This window comes from Prionailurus bengalensis, chromosome D3 (genome assembly GCF_016509475.1).
Source record: "Prionailurus bengalensis isolate Pbe53 chromosome D3, Fcat_Pben_1.1_paternal_pri, whole genome shotgun sequence".
Lineage (NCBI taxonomy): Eukaryota > Metazoa > Chordata > Mammalia > Carnivora > Felidae > Prionailurus > Prionailurus bengalensis.
This window is the reverse complement of record NC_057356.1, coordinates 31,919,742-31,941,139: the sequence shown is the minus strand read 5'-3', so window position 1 is coordinate 31,941,139 and position 21,398 is coordinate 31,919,742. Positions and strand designations below refer to the sequence as shown.

General features: G+C 37.1%; 1 protein-coding gene across 4 annotated transcripts in view; it reads right to left on the bottom strand.

Annotated features, from left to right (window-relative positions):
• Nucleotides 1-21,398, bottom strand: part of PTPN2 (protein tyrosine phosphatase non-receptor type 2) — an 85,294-nt gene that overhangs the window by 26,195 nt on the left and 37,701 nt on the right. For all 4 annotated transcript variants that reach the window (XM_043559431.1, XM_043559429.1, XM_043559428.1 and 1 more), the window contains 3 exons: nt 12,046-12,146; nt 6,360-6,458; nt 2,294-2,431 (listed from right to left, as the gene is read on the bottom strand). In XM_043559431.1, coding sequence (XP_043415366.1) covers nt 2,294-2,431; nt 6,360-6,458; nt 12,046-12,146 — 338 coding nt within the window. The remainder of the gene's footprint in view (nt 1-2,293; nt 2,432-6,359; nt 6,459-12,045; nt 12,147-21,398) is intronic.

Genomic DNA, 21,398 nt, shown 5'->3' with positions numbered 1-21,398 from the left:
CAGAATTGGCAGAGTTGGAATTTAAACTCAGACCATCTGGTTCCAGAACTGAAATACCTAGTTAAATGCAATTCTGCTTCTCACACTGAAATGCTACTTTATTCTTCTAACATTCCTAGCTCTTACTAAAGACTGTAAAGTAGAATGTAAACATAATATTGCTATTAATTATGGTGGACTCTGAACCAGGCCAATAAGAAATCTCACAGTTGCTAGCAACTAAAACACAGTTTTGGCCAATGGTTGGCCGGCCAGTTCACATGCGGGCCTCAAATCCAGAAAGATGCTTCAAAACCAAGGGTTTTCCTTTACTTTGACAATTCATACTTTTTTCAAAAGACTTAGCCCCATATCATTACAAGTCAGGAGATTTGGATTTGAGTTCTAGAGCCTGTCACTTATTAGCTGAGTAATCTATTTATGGAAAAAATCCTATAACCTAATGGATTTTAGGTTTTTAAAAAATACATGAAATACAGAGATATTAAGAATATTTACTCTATCAAATCATAGGAAGAATATGGGTCAAGTGATACATACGTAAAAGTGCTTTGCAAAATGATAAAATATAAAAGTCATTCTATTTTATCATGTTAATCAACTCTTAATTAGGATAGGTTTCAGAAACAGGGAAAAATATCTATGACCCTCTCCATCCAAATTAATTTTTTTTTTCAACGTTTATTTATTTTTGGGACAGAGAGAGACAGAGCATGAACGGGGGAGGGGCAGACAGAGAGGGAGACACAGAATCGGAAACTGGCTCCAGGCTCTGAGCCATCAGCCCAGAGCCTGACGCGGGGCTTGAACTCACGGACCGCGAGATCGTGACCTGGCTGAAGTCGGACGCTTAACTGACTGCACCACCCAGGCGCCCCAAATTAATTTTAATGCCAAAGCAGATGAGGTACTTGGGATAAATACCAAGAGAAGATGATTCAGAGAACTATGAGAAGTTTATGGAAAAGCAGTTCTGTTTCTGGGAATAAGCACTGCACAAACAATTATTGATGTATCTCAGGGCAACTTAAAGACATACGTAAATGGAATAGCTGGTGCAAAATAACTACAGTAAGGGAAATTTATAAATAAATCTAAGCCTTGTAATTCCCAACCCTGAGACTTCTTAGATAACCTAAGAGATCACATGAAAAGCTTAGTTATGGATGTCATGGGCAGTTGGGAGTGGGCCCTAAGCACACTATGTGCACCTGTGCTTAGAGTGGGCAGCAAAAAACAGAGGGGTTCCAAGAGATCAACTATACAAGGTATTTCTACATAACTAAAAGTGCGTGTATTTGTGGTGTGTGTGTGCATGTGTGTGCGTGCGTGCGTGTGTGTGTGCATGCACGTGCGCACTTTATATATCCCTTCTCTATAAAGCTTTTTTTGGACAATGATCACATATTAATCACTTAATTCAGTTAATGGTTAACTGAAACAGATGTATTCCTGAAATTATTTTTTGGCAAACATTTTCCTATTTTCTAGTTTCCCTGGCTCCTAAGAGCATCTCAGAATCACTCTCATTTCATATTTTCCAGTTATCCCAATTACAACACTAGACAGGTAGATGGTAAAAGGGGGGAGAAACGTCCTGATCCCCAGCTTAACAGCAGCAGGTTCACAATCCACCATGTACAGATATCTCAACCAAAAAATAAGGAACAATTCTTATATTTCTGGAAAAGATCCAAATAAATGTTCTTGAGACCATATGCTAAACTTATTTCACCATTTCCCTCAAATTTCTCTGTGGTGAATCATTCGAATGAACAACATTCCAGTAAGTTATTTTCTTGAATAGCCTGCTACTCTTGTAAGTACCAAGTGCCATGGTGTTTACTGGGCACCTATTCTGCATCACGTGCTTTGCATACACCGCTTCATTTGATTGCCAAAACAGCCCTGAAAGGGAGCTATTACAATCTCCACTTTACAGATGAGGAAAGTTGAGAAACAGGTCCCAAGGACATTTAAACTCAACAGCAGAGCTGGGATTTGAATCCAGGGTGGCCTGATTCTAAAGCTCTCTCCCTCTCAATCCCCAAGAAATTTTAATAAATTATCTTCAATCCTCATATATCAAGCTGAACTTTAAAATTCTTAACTTCTAGGTTTTCTCAGGAGTCCTCAGAGAGCTACCATAAATATGAAACATAATGATTATGATTATATAGTATTATAGACAATATCGAAATGTATGTGCAGCCCCAAGCTTCAAATCTAATGACAAAGAATAATTCAGAAAATCAACACATAAGGTCCAATCTTTTGGGATGAAAAGTCTTACATTGATATTTTCTAACTGCAGTAGATGTACTGTATAATATGACTTCACATCTTCTGACAAGAACTTCACACTGAATCCTGTTTCTTTAAATAGCATCTCTCGGTCATCTTTTGTTGGCCAGTACTGTGCACATTTAACCTAAATTTAAGAATATGTATATATTAGTTCATAGACATGATGAAATCATAAAAAGCTGGGAAAGGAAGACAAACCACACACATTCATGCTATATTTTTTTCAAGTACCCAAATCTATGAACAATTACACTATGTTTGATGCTTAATGTATTTTAAGAAGATTGACATTTTTATAAAAGCAGGTTTGCACAATGTTCCTGTAACTTATACTAAAAAAGTCATAAACAGGTAGGTATGTTCATAAAATAAAAATGAATCCGTCACTTCTAAAGCATGGTAACCTACAGTTTAACATCATATTGGTATTCACTTCACATTTCTAAAAGTATCAACCTCTTGTAAGAATCTTTTTTCAAACAGTATTGAAAAGGCTTTATTTTACAAGTATTTTCTAAAAATATCCATGAATCTGCTACTAAATACTACTTATTCTGAAAATAACATTGTATATTTACTTACTAAAATTAAGTCAGAGAAGCAAATCAGAAGATAAGCTCCCTCTACCTAGAGTTGTTACATTGTGGCAGAACTACTGATATGGAATTCCTATTTGTGACAATAAAAGCATCTCCCCCAAAGCCAAATTATGAGGGCACCAGACTGAGGCAAGGTGAGATAAAGAGCCACTTCATCAGGAAGAATGCACCAGAAAAACAACGTTATAAAATAGGGCCACTTCTCCCTGTCCAAATCAGAAATGACTACAAATCACAAACAGTAACAATACCTCCAAACAAATGAATACTATGAGCTGGTACTTCCAAAGGTGCTAAAAGACATTTTAAATATGATACAAAAAGTGAAAAGAGAGTAAATGAGAATGAGAACAACTCAGAAATGATGTGACAGGAGACATAAAAAAAAAAATTAGGAATCAAAGAACATATCAATTCTGAAATGAAGACTAAATTGAAAGGCAAAGAGGTGTGAATAAATGCTGCAGATATTGTCTCTGGAGAAAAAGATGAGGAAAGGAGGACATTTCTGAAATAAAAAAGAAATGAAGAAAGAGACATAGGATTTGAGAGAAAGTGACAAATATAAAAATAAGCAAAGAAAACCTAACATGCGTAATTGGAGGACCCAAAGAAGGACATCAAAGCAAGCACACAGAAAATACTTACAAGTATAATCAATACACTTTTCTTTAAAAATCATATACTGAAAGACCACACTACACACTTGGAAAAATCTGAACCAGAATGACCAACCCAAAGACATATTTTGGTAAAATTAATGGAATTTGAAGAAAAAAAAATTACTTTGAGTAACCTAGATAAAAAAAACAAAAACAAAAAAAACCATGTGACTTATAAAGGAAATAAAATACGATGTTCAATTTACTTTGGCAGTAATTTGCTATGCCAGGAGGAAATGGAGTAATAATGTATTTAAGTTGCTCAAAGAAAAGCAAATGTGAGCCAAGATTTTATATCCTGCCAAAGTGACTTTTAAGCATTAAGACAGCAGATAAACTGTCATTGACAGGTAAGAAATCAGGAACTCTAATGCCCATGAGTCCTTCCTTAGGATCCACTAGAGAATGAGCTATCGACAGGACAACTGGAGAGACATCAACAACACTGGCAATGAATATCAAATATATATTTACACGTAGAACTAAGAGCTTAAAAGGGATATGAAAGAGACTATAGTACGTCATATACTCTGAAAACGTAGGTAGGTAAAATACAACTTAAAAAACAGAAGATGGAAAAAATTTTAAACTTTTTTAGTAATTACTTTGGTATTGGAGTTGATACCCTAATTATGAGTATTTTTGGTGTGTAATATGGAACAAAGGTAAAGAGTCATTATAAGATATTCTTTATCCGTAGTGTCTTTGAGGAGCAGGATTCATAGTATGGAAAAAGGAGATAACAGATACAAGGTAGAAAGGGTTATGCCAACCCCTACAGTTCTAAATTTGAATCAAAAGTATCAGTATGAACCCTTGAAGTATGTTATCTAACACACAAACATATTTTTTTTCTTAGCTCTCTTCACTGAAAAGCTCTAAAAATAATGACCAGTCCAACATCAAACATCCCTATTTTTACTGCCACCTTGAAATACCACTGCCCATTAAAAGGAAACCAAGGCTCCTTAGAGACATGGTTGACTCTATGAAGAAGAGGTTAACATAAGCTTCAACAAGTAGTCATTCCAGATATTAAGAAAATTATTAAAGACTCTTTGGTTTTGACTCTTAGGTTTCTGACTCAGAGCCCAACTTGAAGAGATTTCTGCCAACCAGCGGAGGGTTAATTAGAATACTAATAAGGATAATACTATTATTATCCTTATTATTATTAAGGACATTAAGGATAATAATATTAGAATACTAATAAGGACAATAACTGCAATGGAGTGAAACGAATCAAGTATGTTTGAATCTATGAGTTCGTAATAATTGATCCCCTCCAGTGCCTGCCCCACCAAAAAAAACCTACCTGGTCACCTGTTGAGGACACTAGGAAATGAACTCTATTTTGAAAACTTCTTTTCCTATATAGTTAGTTAGTGTCAGCTAACAAGAATGGAAGTTTCTCTTTATAGAAGTATTCCAACAAAAATTCAAGAAGGAATGATAAAATTGAAATACCACTATTTCATAACCCCTAATTAATTAAGGAACTAAGTAAGCCCTGACCAGCAATGACTGCTAACACCATAAAAAGACATTATGGGACTCTTCACAAAGTAATACCACCCATGAAATAATCTTCCCCAAAATAATTAAATTTGAATCTTATTAAGTATCTAGATCCAAGCACTATAAATATGATTTCTAATTTCCATGGGCAGTCTTCTTTTATTAATTAGTAATTATACTCCAAAAAGAGAGATGAGACTTATAAATCATCTAGTTTGCAATGCTGCTCAAACTGTTCAAACAATGTCATCATCACTTAATTTTTAAGTCACACTGAAAACCATGAAAAAGCCACCATAAAAAACTATGCTGACACTGCTGGACATTCTGGTATGTCAGTGCCATTTCAGATTAGAAAGAGAGTAGAATAATTTGTATCACCATTAAAAGCCACCAACTATGAATTTAGAAAAAAGTAAGAATCAGGCATCTGAAGAAGTAGAACAGTCCAAGATCTTAAGGCTGGAAGAGATCTTACAGACAATACTTTCCAATTTGCTTCTTTGACAGAAAAGGAACCTAAAGCTACAAAAGTTAAAGACTTAAATAATTATTAATACTTGTTTAGACTGCACCTAAAGTTTTAATAAATTTATACATTTCCATACTGATACATGTAAATTTTACACGTCTCATGGCCTAAGAGCCAATTAAAATTTATCAAGATTAAAAAAAACCAACCCTGTGACTTTAATCTTTTATAAAATTTTCACGATTTTGATAATAGTAAATTATAAATTTTTAAAAATTTATTTATTTTGAGAAAGTGTGTGAGCAGGGGAGTGAGGGGCAGAGTGAGAAGGAGAGAGAGAAGGAGGGAGGGAGGGAGGGAGGGGGAGAGAGAGAGAGAGAGAGAGAGAATATTCCAAGCAGGCTGTGGGGCCTGAACCCACAAACTGTAAGATCATGACCTGAGCTGAAATTAAGAGTCAGACACTTAACTGAATGAGCTACCCAGGAGCCCCAATAAACTATAAAAATTCTAATAAAGCCTAGGGATTCCAAAGATCTACGTATCGCTACTGGTCAATATTTGTTTCATGACATTTACATCTTGGAGGGTAGTGGTGTGCAATCGCTACCTAAATGCTTACAGCAAGAAAGGAAAAGGTTATACTAGAGTTCTTCTGGTCAGAAACAGACTGACCTCTAGGCTTCAGCAATTCAAAGCCAAACTAATGAATGAATCAATATCCCAAAACAAATATGAAAACATTTATAAGCTAATGATAACAGGGAGTACGCCAAGTTGTAAATATTAAGTATTACTTACCGATTCCTTCTCCACAACTCGGTTTAGCATGACAACTGCCTTGGTCTTTTGCTGCCAAACCATGAGCCAGAAATGGCAACCTGTATTAGGAAGTGGACCCTGTAAGAACAGGCAAGAAAAAGTAGGTAAGAGAAAGGAGATGGAACAAGGCTCAAAGAAAATTCCTTCAAGTATGTTTCTGCTTTGAAACAGTTTATTGGATCATAGTAAGTAAATCATAACTTTAAATCTACTTGATTTAAAAAATAGGTCTGTACTAGTTGTTTATAAGTGATCAAAACTGACTTTTATTTACTTAGGAAGAAAAGGAATTTTTTAGGCTATCAGATGACTTTCGGAGTTGAGGGCTGGAGAGCCAGGCTTTGGTGGGAACCAACGTCCAGGCAAGATTCTGCTCAAACCAGTCAGCTTGGTACAGTGCTCCTGACACTGGCACTCCTTATCACCTTGCTTTGCTGGCATCGCCATACTCAGGTGGCTGTAGCATTTACGCATAACCTATAAATAAACCAAAGTCAAGATCACAGGCAGGAGTATCTGACTAGTCCAGTTCTAGCTGCAAAGGAAATTTCTGTCCCCTTCAGCTTTCATATTAGGAAAAGAGGCCCTGACTGTCATGGATCATGGCAGTCTTACAAAAGAAGAAATCTATGCCATCACTAGCCAACCAACCACCCAAGTTAACTGGCAAAAGATTTCCAGAAAAAGCAGAAATATCAAAGTACCTGAACCACTACAAAGCTGCTAATCTACAAAAACCACAGCATGTACAACCTCAATAGCAGACTTAAAAGGGGCAATGGTTCATATTACAATATTGTCATGGGGGAAAAAAATCAAATCATATTATGCACTTCCAATTATCTTCACATTTTGCTTAATGGTAGCATAGGGCAGAAGAAAGGGCAAATAAGAGATGAAAAGGCCACGGCCAAATTGGAACTAATTTTAAAGGTGAAAGTGAATGAGGTTCTACTGCAGCTAATAAGGCAGCATGCATCCCTTTCACAGGGCAGAGTGACAGGCAGCATCAGGGGCTGGAGGCCAGGTGTTCTGGAACATCAGCTTCCCATGTCAAACAAGACGATTCAAGTGGTTCAAGGCTGAAAGCATCTTTTAGGCAGTTGTATTCCCTAGTATATAGCAGATGCTCTGAAATATTATTTGAATTAATAAACTCTAAGCTTCTAAATTATAAAAAGGTTGGAAATCTCAGAATACTGAGAAACTGCAACCAAATGTTTGAAGATACTGTTGTCCTCAATGTACATTATCTATTACTTGATCTACTTCTAAAACAAAGTGTAAAAATAAAAAAGAGCAATGAGAAAATCCCCAGTAAAATTAATGCCCTTTCTTTCATCTAAATAAATGGATCTATCAATTCACCAGAGAAGTCACTCCTTAGTGTATACACACACAAAAAAACAAAAACACACTCCACTGGTGGCTCAAAAGGGAGAGGGGTGGGTTTATTGCTCAGTTTTCCCATCTACAAGCAATACTATCAATTTTTTTAAAGCCTTTTTTTTTTTTTAAGTTTATTTATTTGAGAGACAGAGACAGCATCTGCAGGGCCTGAACTCACAAAACCATGAGATCATGACCTGAGCCAAAACCAAGAATCAGACACTTAAGAAACTGAGCCACCCAGGTGCCCCAATACTATCAATTTTTTCCTGCAAAATGGAGATTTAAACCAAGGACTGAGATATATATATATATTTTAATTGCAAAAACTCAGAGGAAAAAGATGATAAAAATAATAAGCTACAAAGGACAATCAGAACAGCTGAGGTTTTATTAAACATATAGCATCTCTAGTTTTCTCTGTCCTTTAAAATATTCCCAGCCTTCAAAGAGCTTACTAAGTAAAAAGGCAAGAAGTCCTTGTCCTACTAACTGAAAAATATCAAGTGCCATAAGAGTAAGGGGTAAACCATCAGATCTTCAGGAGTAGGAAGGATGCTACAGCAGGGCCTTAAAAATGACGAGGGCACTGATACAGGGAGGCGTCATGGAAGGATGGGGAGTAAGGGTGCATTCCAAACAGAAGGCAAAGCACATGCAAGTTCAGGGCAAATGAGGATGAAGTGGAAGTATGGAAGTGTGTACGAAACCAGAGTGAATACAGGAAACAGTCACCAAAGTTTTTAAGAAGTGGTATGATCAGATTTGTATGTTACAAAAATAATTCTGGTGGCATTGTTAAAGATGGATTAGGATGGGAGGGACTGGTGGCAAGGAAACAAGTTAAAAAGCTATTGCATTAGGATTCAGTACATGATGAGGACAGCTTTAGCCCAGGTGAGAAAAACAGGAAGGGAGATGGCTTGATTAAAAAAGAGAGGGGCACCTGGGTGGCTCAGTCAGCTGAGCATCCAACTTCGACTCAGATTATGATCTTGCTGTCTTTGAGTTTGAGCCCCACATCAGGCTCTGTGCTGACAGCTCAGAGCCTGGAATCTGCTTCAGATTCTATGTCTTCCTCTCTCTCTGCCCCTCCCCAACTCATGCTCTGTCTCTCTCTCTCTCAAAAATAAATAAACTTAAAAAAATATCCAGTAAAGACCTAGAAAATATAGGGTGGAAATTCAGAAAAGAATAAAAAACTGAAAACAGCCTCTGATTCTGTCAGGACATGCAGAGCAGTCCAACAGGGACAGGATGCTTAAACACAATTAGGAGTGCGTTAATCAGGTATTTTCTTTATTGTTATGGACTTTATAATATTTTATATTTATATAAATGTTTAAATTCTAATATTTAATAAATATATTTATATTCTAATATTTTATAATTATTATCATTATTACTGCTACAAATAAAAAAGTAATAACAAATGCCACAACAAATAATCACTGGAGGGCTTACCATAGTACCAGGCACCATAAGAATTTTGCTCAACATCATTCCATAGATAATATAGATATATTTATATATCAATAATATAGATATATATACAAGCTTGGAGAGTTAGGTAGCTTGTCCAAGGTCACACAGCAATTTTATTATGCTAGTAGAGCTGAATGATTAAGAGCATGACCCAGAGTGTCAATGGGGCTTCAAATTCTGGCTTCAGCTCACTTCCCGTATGACCTTGGTAAAGTTGTTTAATGTTCCTGGTCTCTTTAGATGATTCCTCATGCATAAAATCAGGGTGATGACAGTATTTACCAGAGAGAGTTAGCCTGAGCCTTAAATCACACAAAACATAAAGTACAGAACAATGTTACAAAATTCCTAGCTCTTATTAATCTTATCTCCCACTACAATGTAAAGTTCATAATGGCATTTTTACTTAATGTCTATTTTATTTAATGCCTACCACACAGTAGATACTCAATAAATCTTTGTTAGATGGATGAATACCCAGTGAAGCAGTGGGACCAGGATTTGGGCATAAATACTATGAATCCAGAGTCTACATTCTCTTAAGATACGAAGGTTGAACATATGGTTCCAGAGAGTCTGAAGCCTTGAGTGTAAACTGAAAAGGGGAAAAAACTCCTAAATCAGAATCCTGAGAAACACCTACAAAATTTGGACTACAATAAGAAGAACCAATAAATGAGACTGGGAAATTGGAAGAAAGGGAGAAAGAGAAAGAGAAAGAGAGGGTTGTGATAAGGGATCTAGAGTAATTATTCTTTTCTATTTTTGAACATTATAGCTTTTTCAAATAGAAAATAAACTGAAATTCTAAAAATGAGTTTATAAAAAATGTCATGAATGCGGGGTGTGCCTGGGTGGCTCAGTCCGTTGGGCATCCAACTTCGGCTCTGGTCATGATCTTGCGGTTTGGGAGTTCAAGCCCCACGCTGGGCTCTGTGCTGACAGCTCAGAGCCTGGAGCCTGCTTCAGATTCTGTGTCTCCCCCTCTCTCTGCCCCTCCCCTGCTCATGCTCTGTGTCTCTCTGTCAATAATAAATGTTAAAAAAAATTAATTAAAAATGTCATGAATGCTCATAAAAAATGCCAAATATTACAAAAGGGCAGGAAATGACAAATTAAACTCTATGTATTCCTAATTCTTAGAAATAACCAATATTAATGGTATATGTATAATTTATTTAGCCAGTCCCTCACAAATTATTTCTGTCCTATTCTTTCTGGTCCGGTACTATTAAAATTAAGTTTCAATAAACACCCTCACATGTATCTTTATGTCTATACATATGTAACCACTGAGTATTATAAACTTTTAAATCTCTGCTGTTCTGACTGGTGAAAAGTGGTTATTAAATGTATATTCCCTCATGACTAGAAAAATTGAGTATCTTTTCATATGTATATTGTCTACCTTTATATTTTTCTTTGAACTATGAATTTATGTTCTTTGCCAGTTTTTTTTTTTTTTTTTAACTTAGATTGTTTCTCTTTTTCTTTTTTGACATACAGGAGCATTTTACTTTAAGTAAAATTATTTTCATTTCCTGCCAACTAGAAATAGTCTAATCTTTTTACTATATGAAACTGTTTTCTCTGTTTTGTTTTTAATGTTTATTTACTTTTAGGAGGGGTAAGCAGAGGAGTGACAGACAGAAAAGACGAGAGAATCCCAAGCAGGCTCTGCACTGTCAGCACAGAGCCCAATGCAGGGCTTGCTCTCATAAACCATGAGATCATGACCTAAGCCGAAATCAAGAGTCAGACACTTAACTGAATGAGCCACCGAGCCACCCATTTTCTCTTTCAATAACAGGTTATTCTGATCTACATTTTTAAAAACCTCAAATATTATGAACATACAGCTTATACTTAAAATTTAAAAATCAGTAACTGGGGGATATAGCAGTACTGTTCATTAAGTCTCTGTCATTTGATAAAGGGAAGCTGGTGTGGATAAACCAAAATAATTTTTATTATCTAAGAATGGAAGAGTAGTAGTGCTAGAATATGGGTGTGGCCAATGTGCCAAGAAGCAATCAGGCAGAATGCCAAAGGGAACTGTTATGGTCTCTGGCTTCCTAGCCAGTATTCTGGGCACCTGGTCTTACCACCCTCACTCCAAACAAAGGGCAGATACCCATCAAAGGCATGTTCAAACTCTCTGAAACTGTATGTCAGAGAAGTGGGTCAAGAAGGGCTTTCAAAGGGCCTCTGGTTATGATACAAGTTATGTGAAGAGAACTTAACAAAGCATTAACAAACGCTTTGTATCAATATAAAGCAAGGAAGATAATTTGCCTGAAAAGAATTGGCCTAAACCATTTCATTAAAACATTTTCCTGGGGCGCCTGGGTGGCCCAGTCGGTTAAGCGTCCGACTTCAGCCAGGTCACGATCTCGCGGTCCGCGAGTTCGAGCCCCGCGTCGGGCTCTGGGCTGATGGCTCAGAGCCTGGAGCCTGTTTCTGATTCTGTGTCTCCCTCTCTCTCTGCCCCTCCCCCATTCATGCTCTGTCTCTCTCTGTCCCAAAAATAAATAAACGTTGAAAAAAAAATAAAAAAAATAAAAAAAAAAAACATTTTCCTTCTTGGAATGTGCAACATTAAAAATTACTTTCATGTTCACATACAAACCTGCAAAACATTAAAATGTCTACACTCTACTATGTAACAACAGAAAAAACAAACAGCATCTCATTTCCAAAAGAAGTAAAGACATACTTTTAGCTATGTTTCAAAGCATACCAACCACAATAACTGCATTGCCAGGCATCTGCTCGACACCACATCACTTGCCTGTGTTAAGATGTAACTCCTTTTCGCCTCTTCTATGTCAACTAAACTGGCATTAATATAATCATTTTCAGCATTTTGCAGTTTAACACGACTGTGATCATCTGAAATAGAGAATGACAAACCATAATTGTCATTTCAAACTTCTCATTTTTATTGATATTAATGTTCTAGGTATTAATAAAATGATAGAAGAAACAAAGCAAAGAAAAATAACAGCACCACAAAAGAGTTGAATCAAGTCCTAAATTATTCCTTTTTTTGGAAGTATAAAAATGAAATCTTTTTGTTTGTTACTGTGGTATTGGAAATACTTTTGTTTGTACTTGATTAGCTACTGTAACTAGAAAAACTGACCAAAGAGTAAAATATGGTGAAAGGAATAAAGCACCTACCTTCCTAAAAGTAAAAGGATCATTTAGAGTCTTGGGGTCTAAGAATTGATAGGTCTACCTACAAAAAAACAAAAACAAAAAAAACAACAAAAATACCAAAAAAACCACAACCGGCCTCAAATAGAGGAGACTTGATTTCCATGGTAACTACATTTGCTTCATTCCTCAATAGATCTGCATTCAACTATATTTAAATAATTTTTAGTATTTAACTATATTTAAATTAAGTGCTAAAAATATTTAAATACAGAGAGAATATTCTAATTTTTTTTCAGTAGGCCCCATGCCCAACATGGGGCTCAAACTCATGACCCTGAGATTGAGACACATGCTGTACTGACTGAGCCAGTCAGGCGCTCCAGAATATTCTAATTCTTTACAAGACAACTAAAGACGCCTCATTAGACTGTGTTATAACACAATAGATAAACATATCTAGTTTAGACATATTTCTAGCTTTTAAAAGTAAAAATTTCACCATCTACAACAATATGGATGACCTAGAGGGTATTACACTAATTGAAATAAGTCAGGCCAAAAAAAAAAAAAAAAAAAAAAAAAAGGAAGACTGTATGACGTCACTTATACATGGAATCTAAAAAATTAACAAATTAAAAAAAGCAGAAACAGACTCATAAATACAGAGAACAGGGGCACACAGGTGGCTCAGTTGGTTGATCATCTGACTCTTGATTTCAGCTCAGGTCATGGGATCAAGCCCTGTGTCGGGCTCCACCCTGCATATGGAGCCTGCTTAAGATTTTCTCCTTCCCTCTCCCCCTTCTCTCCCTCCCTCTCTAAAAATAAATAAATAAATAAATAAATAAATAATAAAAAAATAAAAAAATTCAAAATTCAAAATTCAAAAATTCAAAAATTCAAAATAATAAAATAAATAAAATGAATAAATATTGAGAACAAACTGGTGGTTGTCAGAGAAAGGAGGGTGGGAAGATGAGTGAAACAGATGACGGGGATTAAGAGTTACAAACTGCCAGTTATAAAGTAAGTAAATGTCACAGGAATGAAAGGTACAGCATAGGGAATACAGCCAATAATATTGTAAAAACTTTCTCTGGTGACAAATGGTAATTACACTGATTGTGGTGAGCATTTTATAATGCATATAAAATTTATATATAAACATATAAATGCTGAATCACTATATTGTACACCTGAAGCTAGTATAATATCGTATGTCCACTATACTTCAATTAAAAAAAGAAAAAGCAGGCCTCAAAATTAAGAGAATGTATTTACAACATATACAACCAAAGAAGGATTAAGATACAAAGAGTACTTACAAATCAATAAGAAAATGACAGAGACCCCATTTTAAAAGATGAACAAGGACAATACACAAGAGACTAATAAATATGAAAAAAAATTTAATCTATTAATCAAAATATAAAAATTAAATTGAAGAGATAATTTCTTTTTTAATTAAAAATTTTTGTAAAGTTTATTTTTCCAAAACCTTTTTGAAGTGCTGTCCAGGCCATGGCTAGCCCCTTAGTAAGCACTAGATGAGACTATAAGAGAACTTTCAGATGTCTGGTTTATAGGCATAAACTCTTACAAATCCAAGGTTTCCGTTTCTGTGAATGAAACCAATGGATATACCCAGAGATAAGCACAGTCTAACAGTAACACACACACACAAAAGGGGAAATAACAAATTTCCAAAATGCCTAATAACAGGTAAATTACAATATATATGAAAGATGCACTACTTTAATGGAGCCCTTAAAAATCATGCTTTGGTGGGGGGGAGTAAAAAATCTCACAGATTTAGAAATTATGCTGATTTAAAAATGTGGACTACAAAACTTTACCTTGTATCATTTCTTTAATGTTTGTTTATTTTTGAGAGGAGGCAGAATGGGGCAGAGAGAGAGGGAGACAAAGATCCTAAGCGGGCTCTGTGCTGACAGCAGAGAGCCCAAAGCGGGGCTTGAAATCACCAACAGTGAGATCATGACCTGAGCCAATAAAGTCGGACGCTTAACATTAAACGTTGGACGCTTCATGGACAGAGCCACCCAGGCACCCCAACCTTGTAGCATTTTGATGGAAACGGAGGAGAAGGTTTCTCAGGGACAGAAGGCATGTACATACAACAGAATTAACACTGGCTTAGTATCCTAAACATACAACTGTTAGAAGAATATAACTGAATTATAAACTGAACAGATGTTTGATGTTTAACTCTGGAGAATACATTCAATTTAAGCTGCTCCCCTGAAGGAAATCTATTCTAAATGTCCTTTTTCTCCCCACTTTTAAACTAAAAAAACTGTTCACATGATCTCCATACGAAAGAAAATGTTAAATAGCTACAGTTTCACACATCAATTTATCTGAACTGTTTCTCCTGGACTGAACCCAAGACCTCTGTAAATATTACATGTCATTTGCCAACAGGAAAAACTAAGATCTTGTTATAGTAAATCGCTTATACTAGTGTTCTCGGAAAGATGATGTCAGCAAGCACTTATTTTTTTTAAACACTTTTTTTTTAACAGCTTAATCACCCTTTAACTGTTAAATTATGTGAGATGGTAAAAAGGTCAGCTACCTAATTAGCAAAATAAAGACCATACATCTCCTGTATAACATGTATCAGGAGATGTATGCTTTTAGAATGCTACACAATCCCTAAAATTCACATTCCACTAAAATATAATACAAAAGGAATGTATTTCCTCATGTTGTAATCACAGAAAACACAAACCCCAAAGGTTAATCATATCTATTGCACAAGTGAAAAAAGCAATTTGGCCAACAGAAGCAAGAATCCATAAAAACTGGGAAGATTCCTTCCCAGGAACCTCCAGGAATTCAGTTATCTTGCGTGTTGCCTTCTGGGACCCTTCCACAGTTATGGAGGAAATAAGCCCAGAGAAAGACCTCTGGCAGATTGTTTTTAAGAGTTCTGCCATCCTCCCCTCAGAACCTTGAACTAGAATTCAGTTATTTTCCCTTCAGCTTCAAAATCTATACCAGCTGTCATTCCAATACATGGAAAACACTGAATCACACAAGGGTAAAAGCACAGATACATTCCCTGGAGCCCTGGGGTCTAGCCAATAGGTGTTACCTGAAGGACACCCAGTGTCCTGCACAATCTGGCCCCAAACAGTGGCCCTACTTCCCTCTAACATTTATTTATATAATCAACAAAAGCAAAAGAACACTGAATTTTCTCAGGAAAAAAAGTTTTTAATTTTTCTAGATTAAGACTAAAAAAGAAAGGTAATCCTTAAGGAAAACTCTATAGCTATTTAGAAGTGGCTACAAATGTTCCCTGAACCTATATTTTCTTCTCAGGACTAATTACAAACAAAACTCTCAAATTCACCTACATTATTAGAAATTATTTATTTATTATTTATTTCAGTATATGAAGTTTACTGTCAAATTGGTTTCCATACAACACTCAGTGCTCATCCCAAAAGGTGCCCTCCTCAATACCCATCACCCACCCTCCCCTCCCTCCCACCCCCCATCAACCCTCAGTTTGTTCTCAGTTTTTAAGAGTCTCTTATGCTTTGGCTCTCTCCCACTCTAACCTCTTTTTTTTTTTTTTTCCTTCCCCTCCCCCATGGGTTTCTGTTAAGTTTCTCAGGATCCACCTAAGAGTGAAAACATATGGTATCTGTCTTTCTCTGTATGGCTTATTTCACTTAGCATAACACTCTCCAGTTCCATCCACGTTGCTACAAAGGGCCATATTTCATTCTTTCTCATTGCCACGTAGTACTCCATTGTGTATATAAACCACAATTTCTTTATCCATTCTTCAGCTGATGGACATTTAGGCTCTTTCCATAATTTGGCTATTGTTGACAGTGCTGCTATAAACATTGGGGTACAAGTGCCCCTATGCATCAGCACTCCTGTATCCCTTGGGTAAATTCCTGCAGTGCTATTGCTGGGTCATAGGGTAGGTCTATTTTTAATTTTCTGAGGAATCTCCACACTGTTTTCCAGAGTGGCTGCACCAATTTGCATTCCCACCAATAGTGCAAGAGGGTTCCCGTTTCTCCACATCCTCTCCAGCATCTATAGTCTCCTGATTTGTTCATTTTGGCCACTCTGACTGGCTTGAGGTGATATCTGAGTGTGGTTTTGATTTGTATTTCCCTGATGAGGAGCGACGTTGAGCATCTTTTCATGTGCCTGTTGGCCATCTGGATGTCTTCTTTAGAGAAGTGTCTATTCATGTTTTCTGCCCATTTCTTCACTGGGTTATTTGTTTTTCGGGTGTGGAGTTTGGTGAGCTCTTTATAGATTTTGGATACTAGCCCTTTGTCTGATATGTCATTTGCAAATATCTTTTCCCATTCCATTGGTTGCCTTTTAGTTTTGTTGGTTGTTTCCTTTGCTGTGCAGAAGCTTTTTATCTTCATAAGGTCCCAGTAGTTCATTTTTGCTTTTAATTCCCTTGCCTTTGGGGATGTGTCAAGTAAGAAATTGCTACGGCTGAGGTCAGAGAGGTATTTCCTGCTTTCTCCTCTAGGGTTTTGATGGTTTCCTGTCTCACATTCAGGTCCTTTATCCATTTTGAGTCTATTTTTGTGAATGGTGTGAGAAAGTGGTCTAGTTTCAATCTTCTGCATGTTGCTGTCCAGTTCTCCCAGCACCATTTGTTAAAGAGACTTTTTTCCATTGGATGTTCTTTCCTGCTTTGTCAAAGGTTAGTTGGCCATACGTTTGTGGGTCTAGTTCTGGGGTTTCTATTCTATTCCATTGGTCTATGTGTCTGTTTTTGTGCCATAGAAATTTATTTTAATTCTTCTTTTCTATTAAGGAGATTAATAAAACTTTAAAGTGTATTTAACTTTTTGATTTCAAAGGAAACAAAAGCAAGACAGTTTCTAGTGTTAAATAAAACATCATGTTATAACTATCTACAAAGATAGTAACTATACAGAACATTTCAGGAACTGAAACTATCACAGCCTTTTTATGAGAAATTGTGACTTTATGATTTCTGTAACAATTATAACAGGCAATGCCTCTTCCCCAACTGAGAATCACTTCATGTATGGTTTAAAATATCTGTGAGAGTGGACACAGGTCCCCTCACAACCTGGGAGTCAAATGTCCCCTTTCTCTGCCCTGTTATTATCAGGCAGCCCCAAATCTGTGAAGTGTTCATTCCAAATCAAACTTCGGACTTCTGAATTAGTACAAAAATGCAAAAACAAAAACATCAGAAAGTTAAGTGCTTTCTCCTCTCCCAGAGTTTATTCTGCCCAGAAACCTCTGAAATGCGATTATCAAAGAGACGGAGTCCTCTAACACCTGGGTTCTAAGTAATAAGCCCTAAAGCCCACAGTATTATTATCATCATTCTAGGTAAGTATATGGTTATCTCCCTCTTTTTTATTTTTTAAAAAAATTCAGCAGGGGTGCCTGGGTGGCGCAGTCGGTTGAGCGTCCGACTTCAGCCAGGTCACGATCTTGCGGTCCGTGAGTTTGAGCCCCGCGTCAGGCTCTGGGCTGATGGCTCAGAGCCTGGAGCCTGTTTCCGGTTCTGTGTCTCCCTCTCTCTCTGCCCCTCCCCCGTTCATGCTCTGTCTCTCTCTGTCCCAAAAATAAATAAAAACGTTGAAAAAAAAAATTCAGCAAAGGGAGAAAAATGAAGACAGTTCAAATTACATTGCAAGAGATACCAACAAGCAATCAAACCATGCTTCACAGGAAATCTTATCTCTCAACATCTAATAACACCAAAAGCCGAACTATCAAGAACATATGCTTTTTTTTTTTTAATGGGGGCATCATCTGCTCTTAATTCTTGTCACCAAGAGAATAAAGAAATGCAATATCCAATAGAATTGCAGCTTGTAAACTGGATAAAAATTAAGCAAACATCTGATGAAGATTCCCTTCACCTCCCACCCTCAAACAGTATGTTTTCCGAGAAATGGTTTCATCTGTCAAGAAATGACGCTCTAGCTGTGGCCTGAGCTGACAATACAGATTAGCTTCCTCTTTCACTAATGTCATAATAAGCCTTTTTTTTTTTTTTTTTTTAACACCGCTTCACTGGTTCACCTTTTATCATAATTGTAAAAAGATCTTCTTTTGGAAAGTTGGAAAGTCTTCCAGGTCAAACAGGAAAATGGATTTACATCCATCATAACTATCCTCCCTAGGTTACACCAAGGTAGAGATAAACAATCACTATCATCAACTGGGCAAGAAGACCATGTCTCCATTAGTAAGTACAGCATTGAAAGATGTTCCCCATTGATTCTCCTGTTCTCAACCAGGAGGAAACTGTTAAGTTTTCAAATACTGATGTCTATATTCACATGTTACCTCCCTGCAAGAATGCAAAGCACTTCAGGGCACCTGGGTAGCTGAGCCGTTAAGTGTCTGACTGGCTCAGGTCATGATCTCACCACTTGTATGTTCGAGTGCTGAACTGGGCTCTGTGCTGACAGCTCAGAGCCTTGAGCTTCTTTGGATTCTCTGTCTCCCTCTCTCTCTGTCCCTCCCCTGCTTGCACTCTGTCTCTCTCCCTCTCAAAAATTAATAAACATTTTATAGACATGTCAACCATCTTCGACTCTGTAAGTTAAATACTTGAGACAAAAATATAATTTTCTCTCATGAATCAAGCAATGAGCCAAAAAAAGCTAGAACTAAAATCCAAGTCATCATAAGCACTAATGAAGAAACACATACAAGAGTTTAACATTTCAACTGTTTCCTCTGAAAATAAAACTCAATTTGATGAATAGTTCCTTTACTGACAACATAACCAACTAGGACCGCTATATAGGATTTAGTGCCTATATGTGTCAGTTATCGTATGACACATCTTACCGCGTTACTTCTCTCAGTCCTCACAACCCTATGAAGTTGACATTATCATGCTCATTTTACTGACACTCAGGGAGTCAAGTCATAACCATACACACACTAGAGGAGCACAAGAGGAGATTCAAACTAGGTCTGTAACTTGAGGGACTACATAATTCCCACACTACATTATCTCTGATACGTCCAAGTTGGCTCCTTTACCACCCTTTTCACACACCCTAAGTTCTTCCTCCATCGCCTTCCACTGTTCTTCACATCAGGTATGATTTCTGTCTCATCTCTGTCACACAAATCTCACTTCTGTGAAGATCCAGCCTATGAATGACCTTCTCTAAATAGCCCGTTTAAGGGAACCCTCACCATGAAGTTCTGTTCTTCACATTTAATACCCTCAACAACTTTTATGCAATTTTCATTCAACAAATATATTTTAGGAGCCAGGCAAAAGCAACATAAAGATAACAATAATTTGTTTAAAGCTTTTAAAAAGAAAAAAATTCTATCAAGTAGTAATTCCTACCACTATCTTAATTGCAGTGCGTTGTGTGAAGAAAGCTGACCAACTGATCCCTAAGGAAGCCAAGTGAGATGAGCAGGCTTCGCTACCTAGAGGAAGAAGGAGCACACACACACACAAAAGGAAAAAGGAATGGTATATCATGGACTGGCAAATTCAAAAAGGCTCAAGAACTGGGTAGCCAAAAGAGATCCCAAAACATGTTAAGGCCAGACGCTGAAGGGTCTTGTGTGCTGCACTCCAGGCACAGGTTACCTTAATAAAGCTCTTTAAAGGACTGACACAAGCACATTTGATTTCAAGAAAATAACTACGCGCACTCTAGAGGATAGACTGGAACAAGAAGACAAGTTAACACACTGATGCACTAACAATTTAATCAAGAGACGATGAGTACAGAGCCAAACAGCGGCAGGAGCAGAGAGAGTTACAATGAAACACATCCCAGTGCACACCACCACCAACTTGCTAACCAAGTAAATAAATACATGTTGTTCCAGTAGGTCCCCTCTTTTTGAAACAATAGGGTAACTGAGACTTCCAACTCATTCAAACTATCAAGATTTCAAGTTTCTACGCTTGATAGGGCAAGGTCATTGATTAAATTTGACTTCCACACATCTCCAAATCTAAAAACAGGTCTTTAATCTACCCCTAAATGTCTCTGCAATGGAAAGAACGCCTGAGAAGTATCCTTTAAAAATGTGTAGAATACATTAATATACTCTGGAACACGGATATCCTTCCTCTTTAATAGTGCGTATAAAATAAGACATACGAGGGGCACCTGGGTGGCACAGTCGGTTAAGCATCCGACTTCAGCCAGGTCACGATCTCGCGGTCCGGAGTTCGAGCCCCGCGTAGGCTCTGGGCTGATGGCTCAGAGCCTGGAGCCTGTTTCTGATTCTGTGTCTCCCTCTCTCTCTGCCCCTCCCCCGTTCATGCTCTGTCTCTCTCTGTCCCAAAAATAAATAAACGTTGAAAAAAAAAATTTTAAATAAGACATACGAAACTTTAGTTTAATATTATCAGTCAACACCTCAACCATCTCCTTGAAACTCGTAACTGCCTCTTCAAGAAGAGAGAGAGCATGGAGAGTAGAGGGAGTTGGCAGAAAGTACCTTCCTTACATCCAAAAGTTCATGGGACACCACAGAAACAATACAGACCAAATATTTAGTAAATCCTTCCACATTCCAGGCACTGCTCTCAGCACTCAGGACCCATCCATACTCTTGTGGAGCTCACCTTCTCAGAAAAGGAAACAACAGCCAAAACAACTAAGTAAATGATATGTTATACAGCACAAATGCTATGGGGGGAAAATGCAGAGTGAAGGGGAACATCATGCTGGGGAGGAGGAGCAGGATAGGTTACAATTCTAAATAGGGGGGAAGGTTGGCCTCATTAAGACAGTGACATTTTAGCAAAGACCTGGAGGAGTGGAGGAGGTCAATCATATGGATATTTTGGTTAAGAGTGTTCCAAGCACAGAGCAAAGTTAATACTTAAGGTGGGTATGTGCCCAACATGTCTGAGGGACACAAATAATGGAGCTTGAGCCCAATGAACAAAGGGTAGAGAAAGAGCCTGCAAGTTAGGTT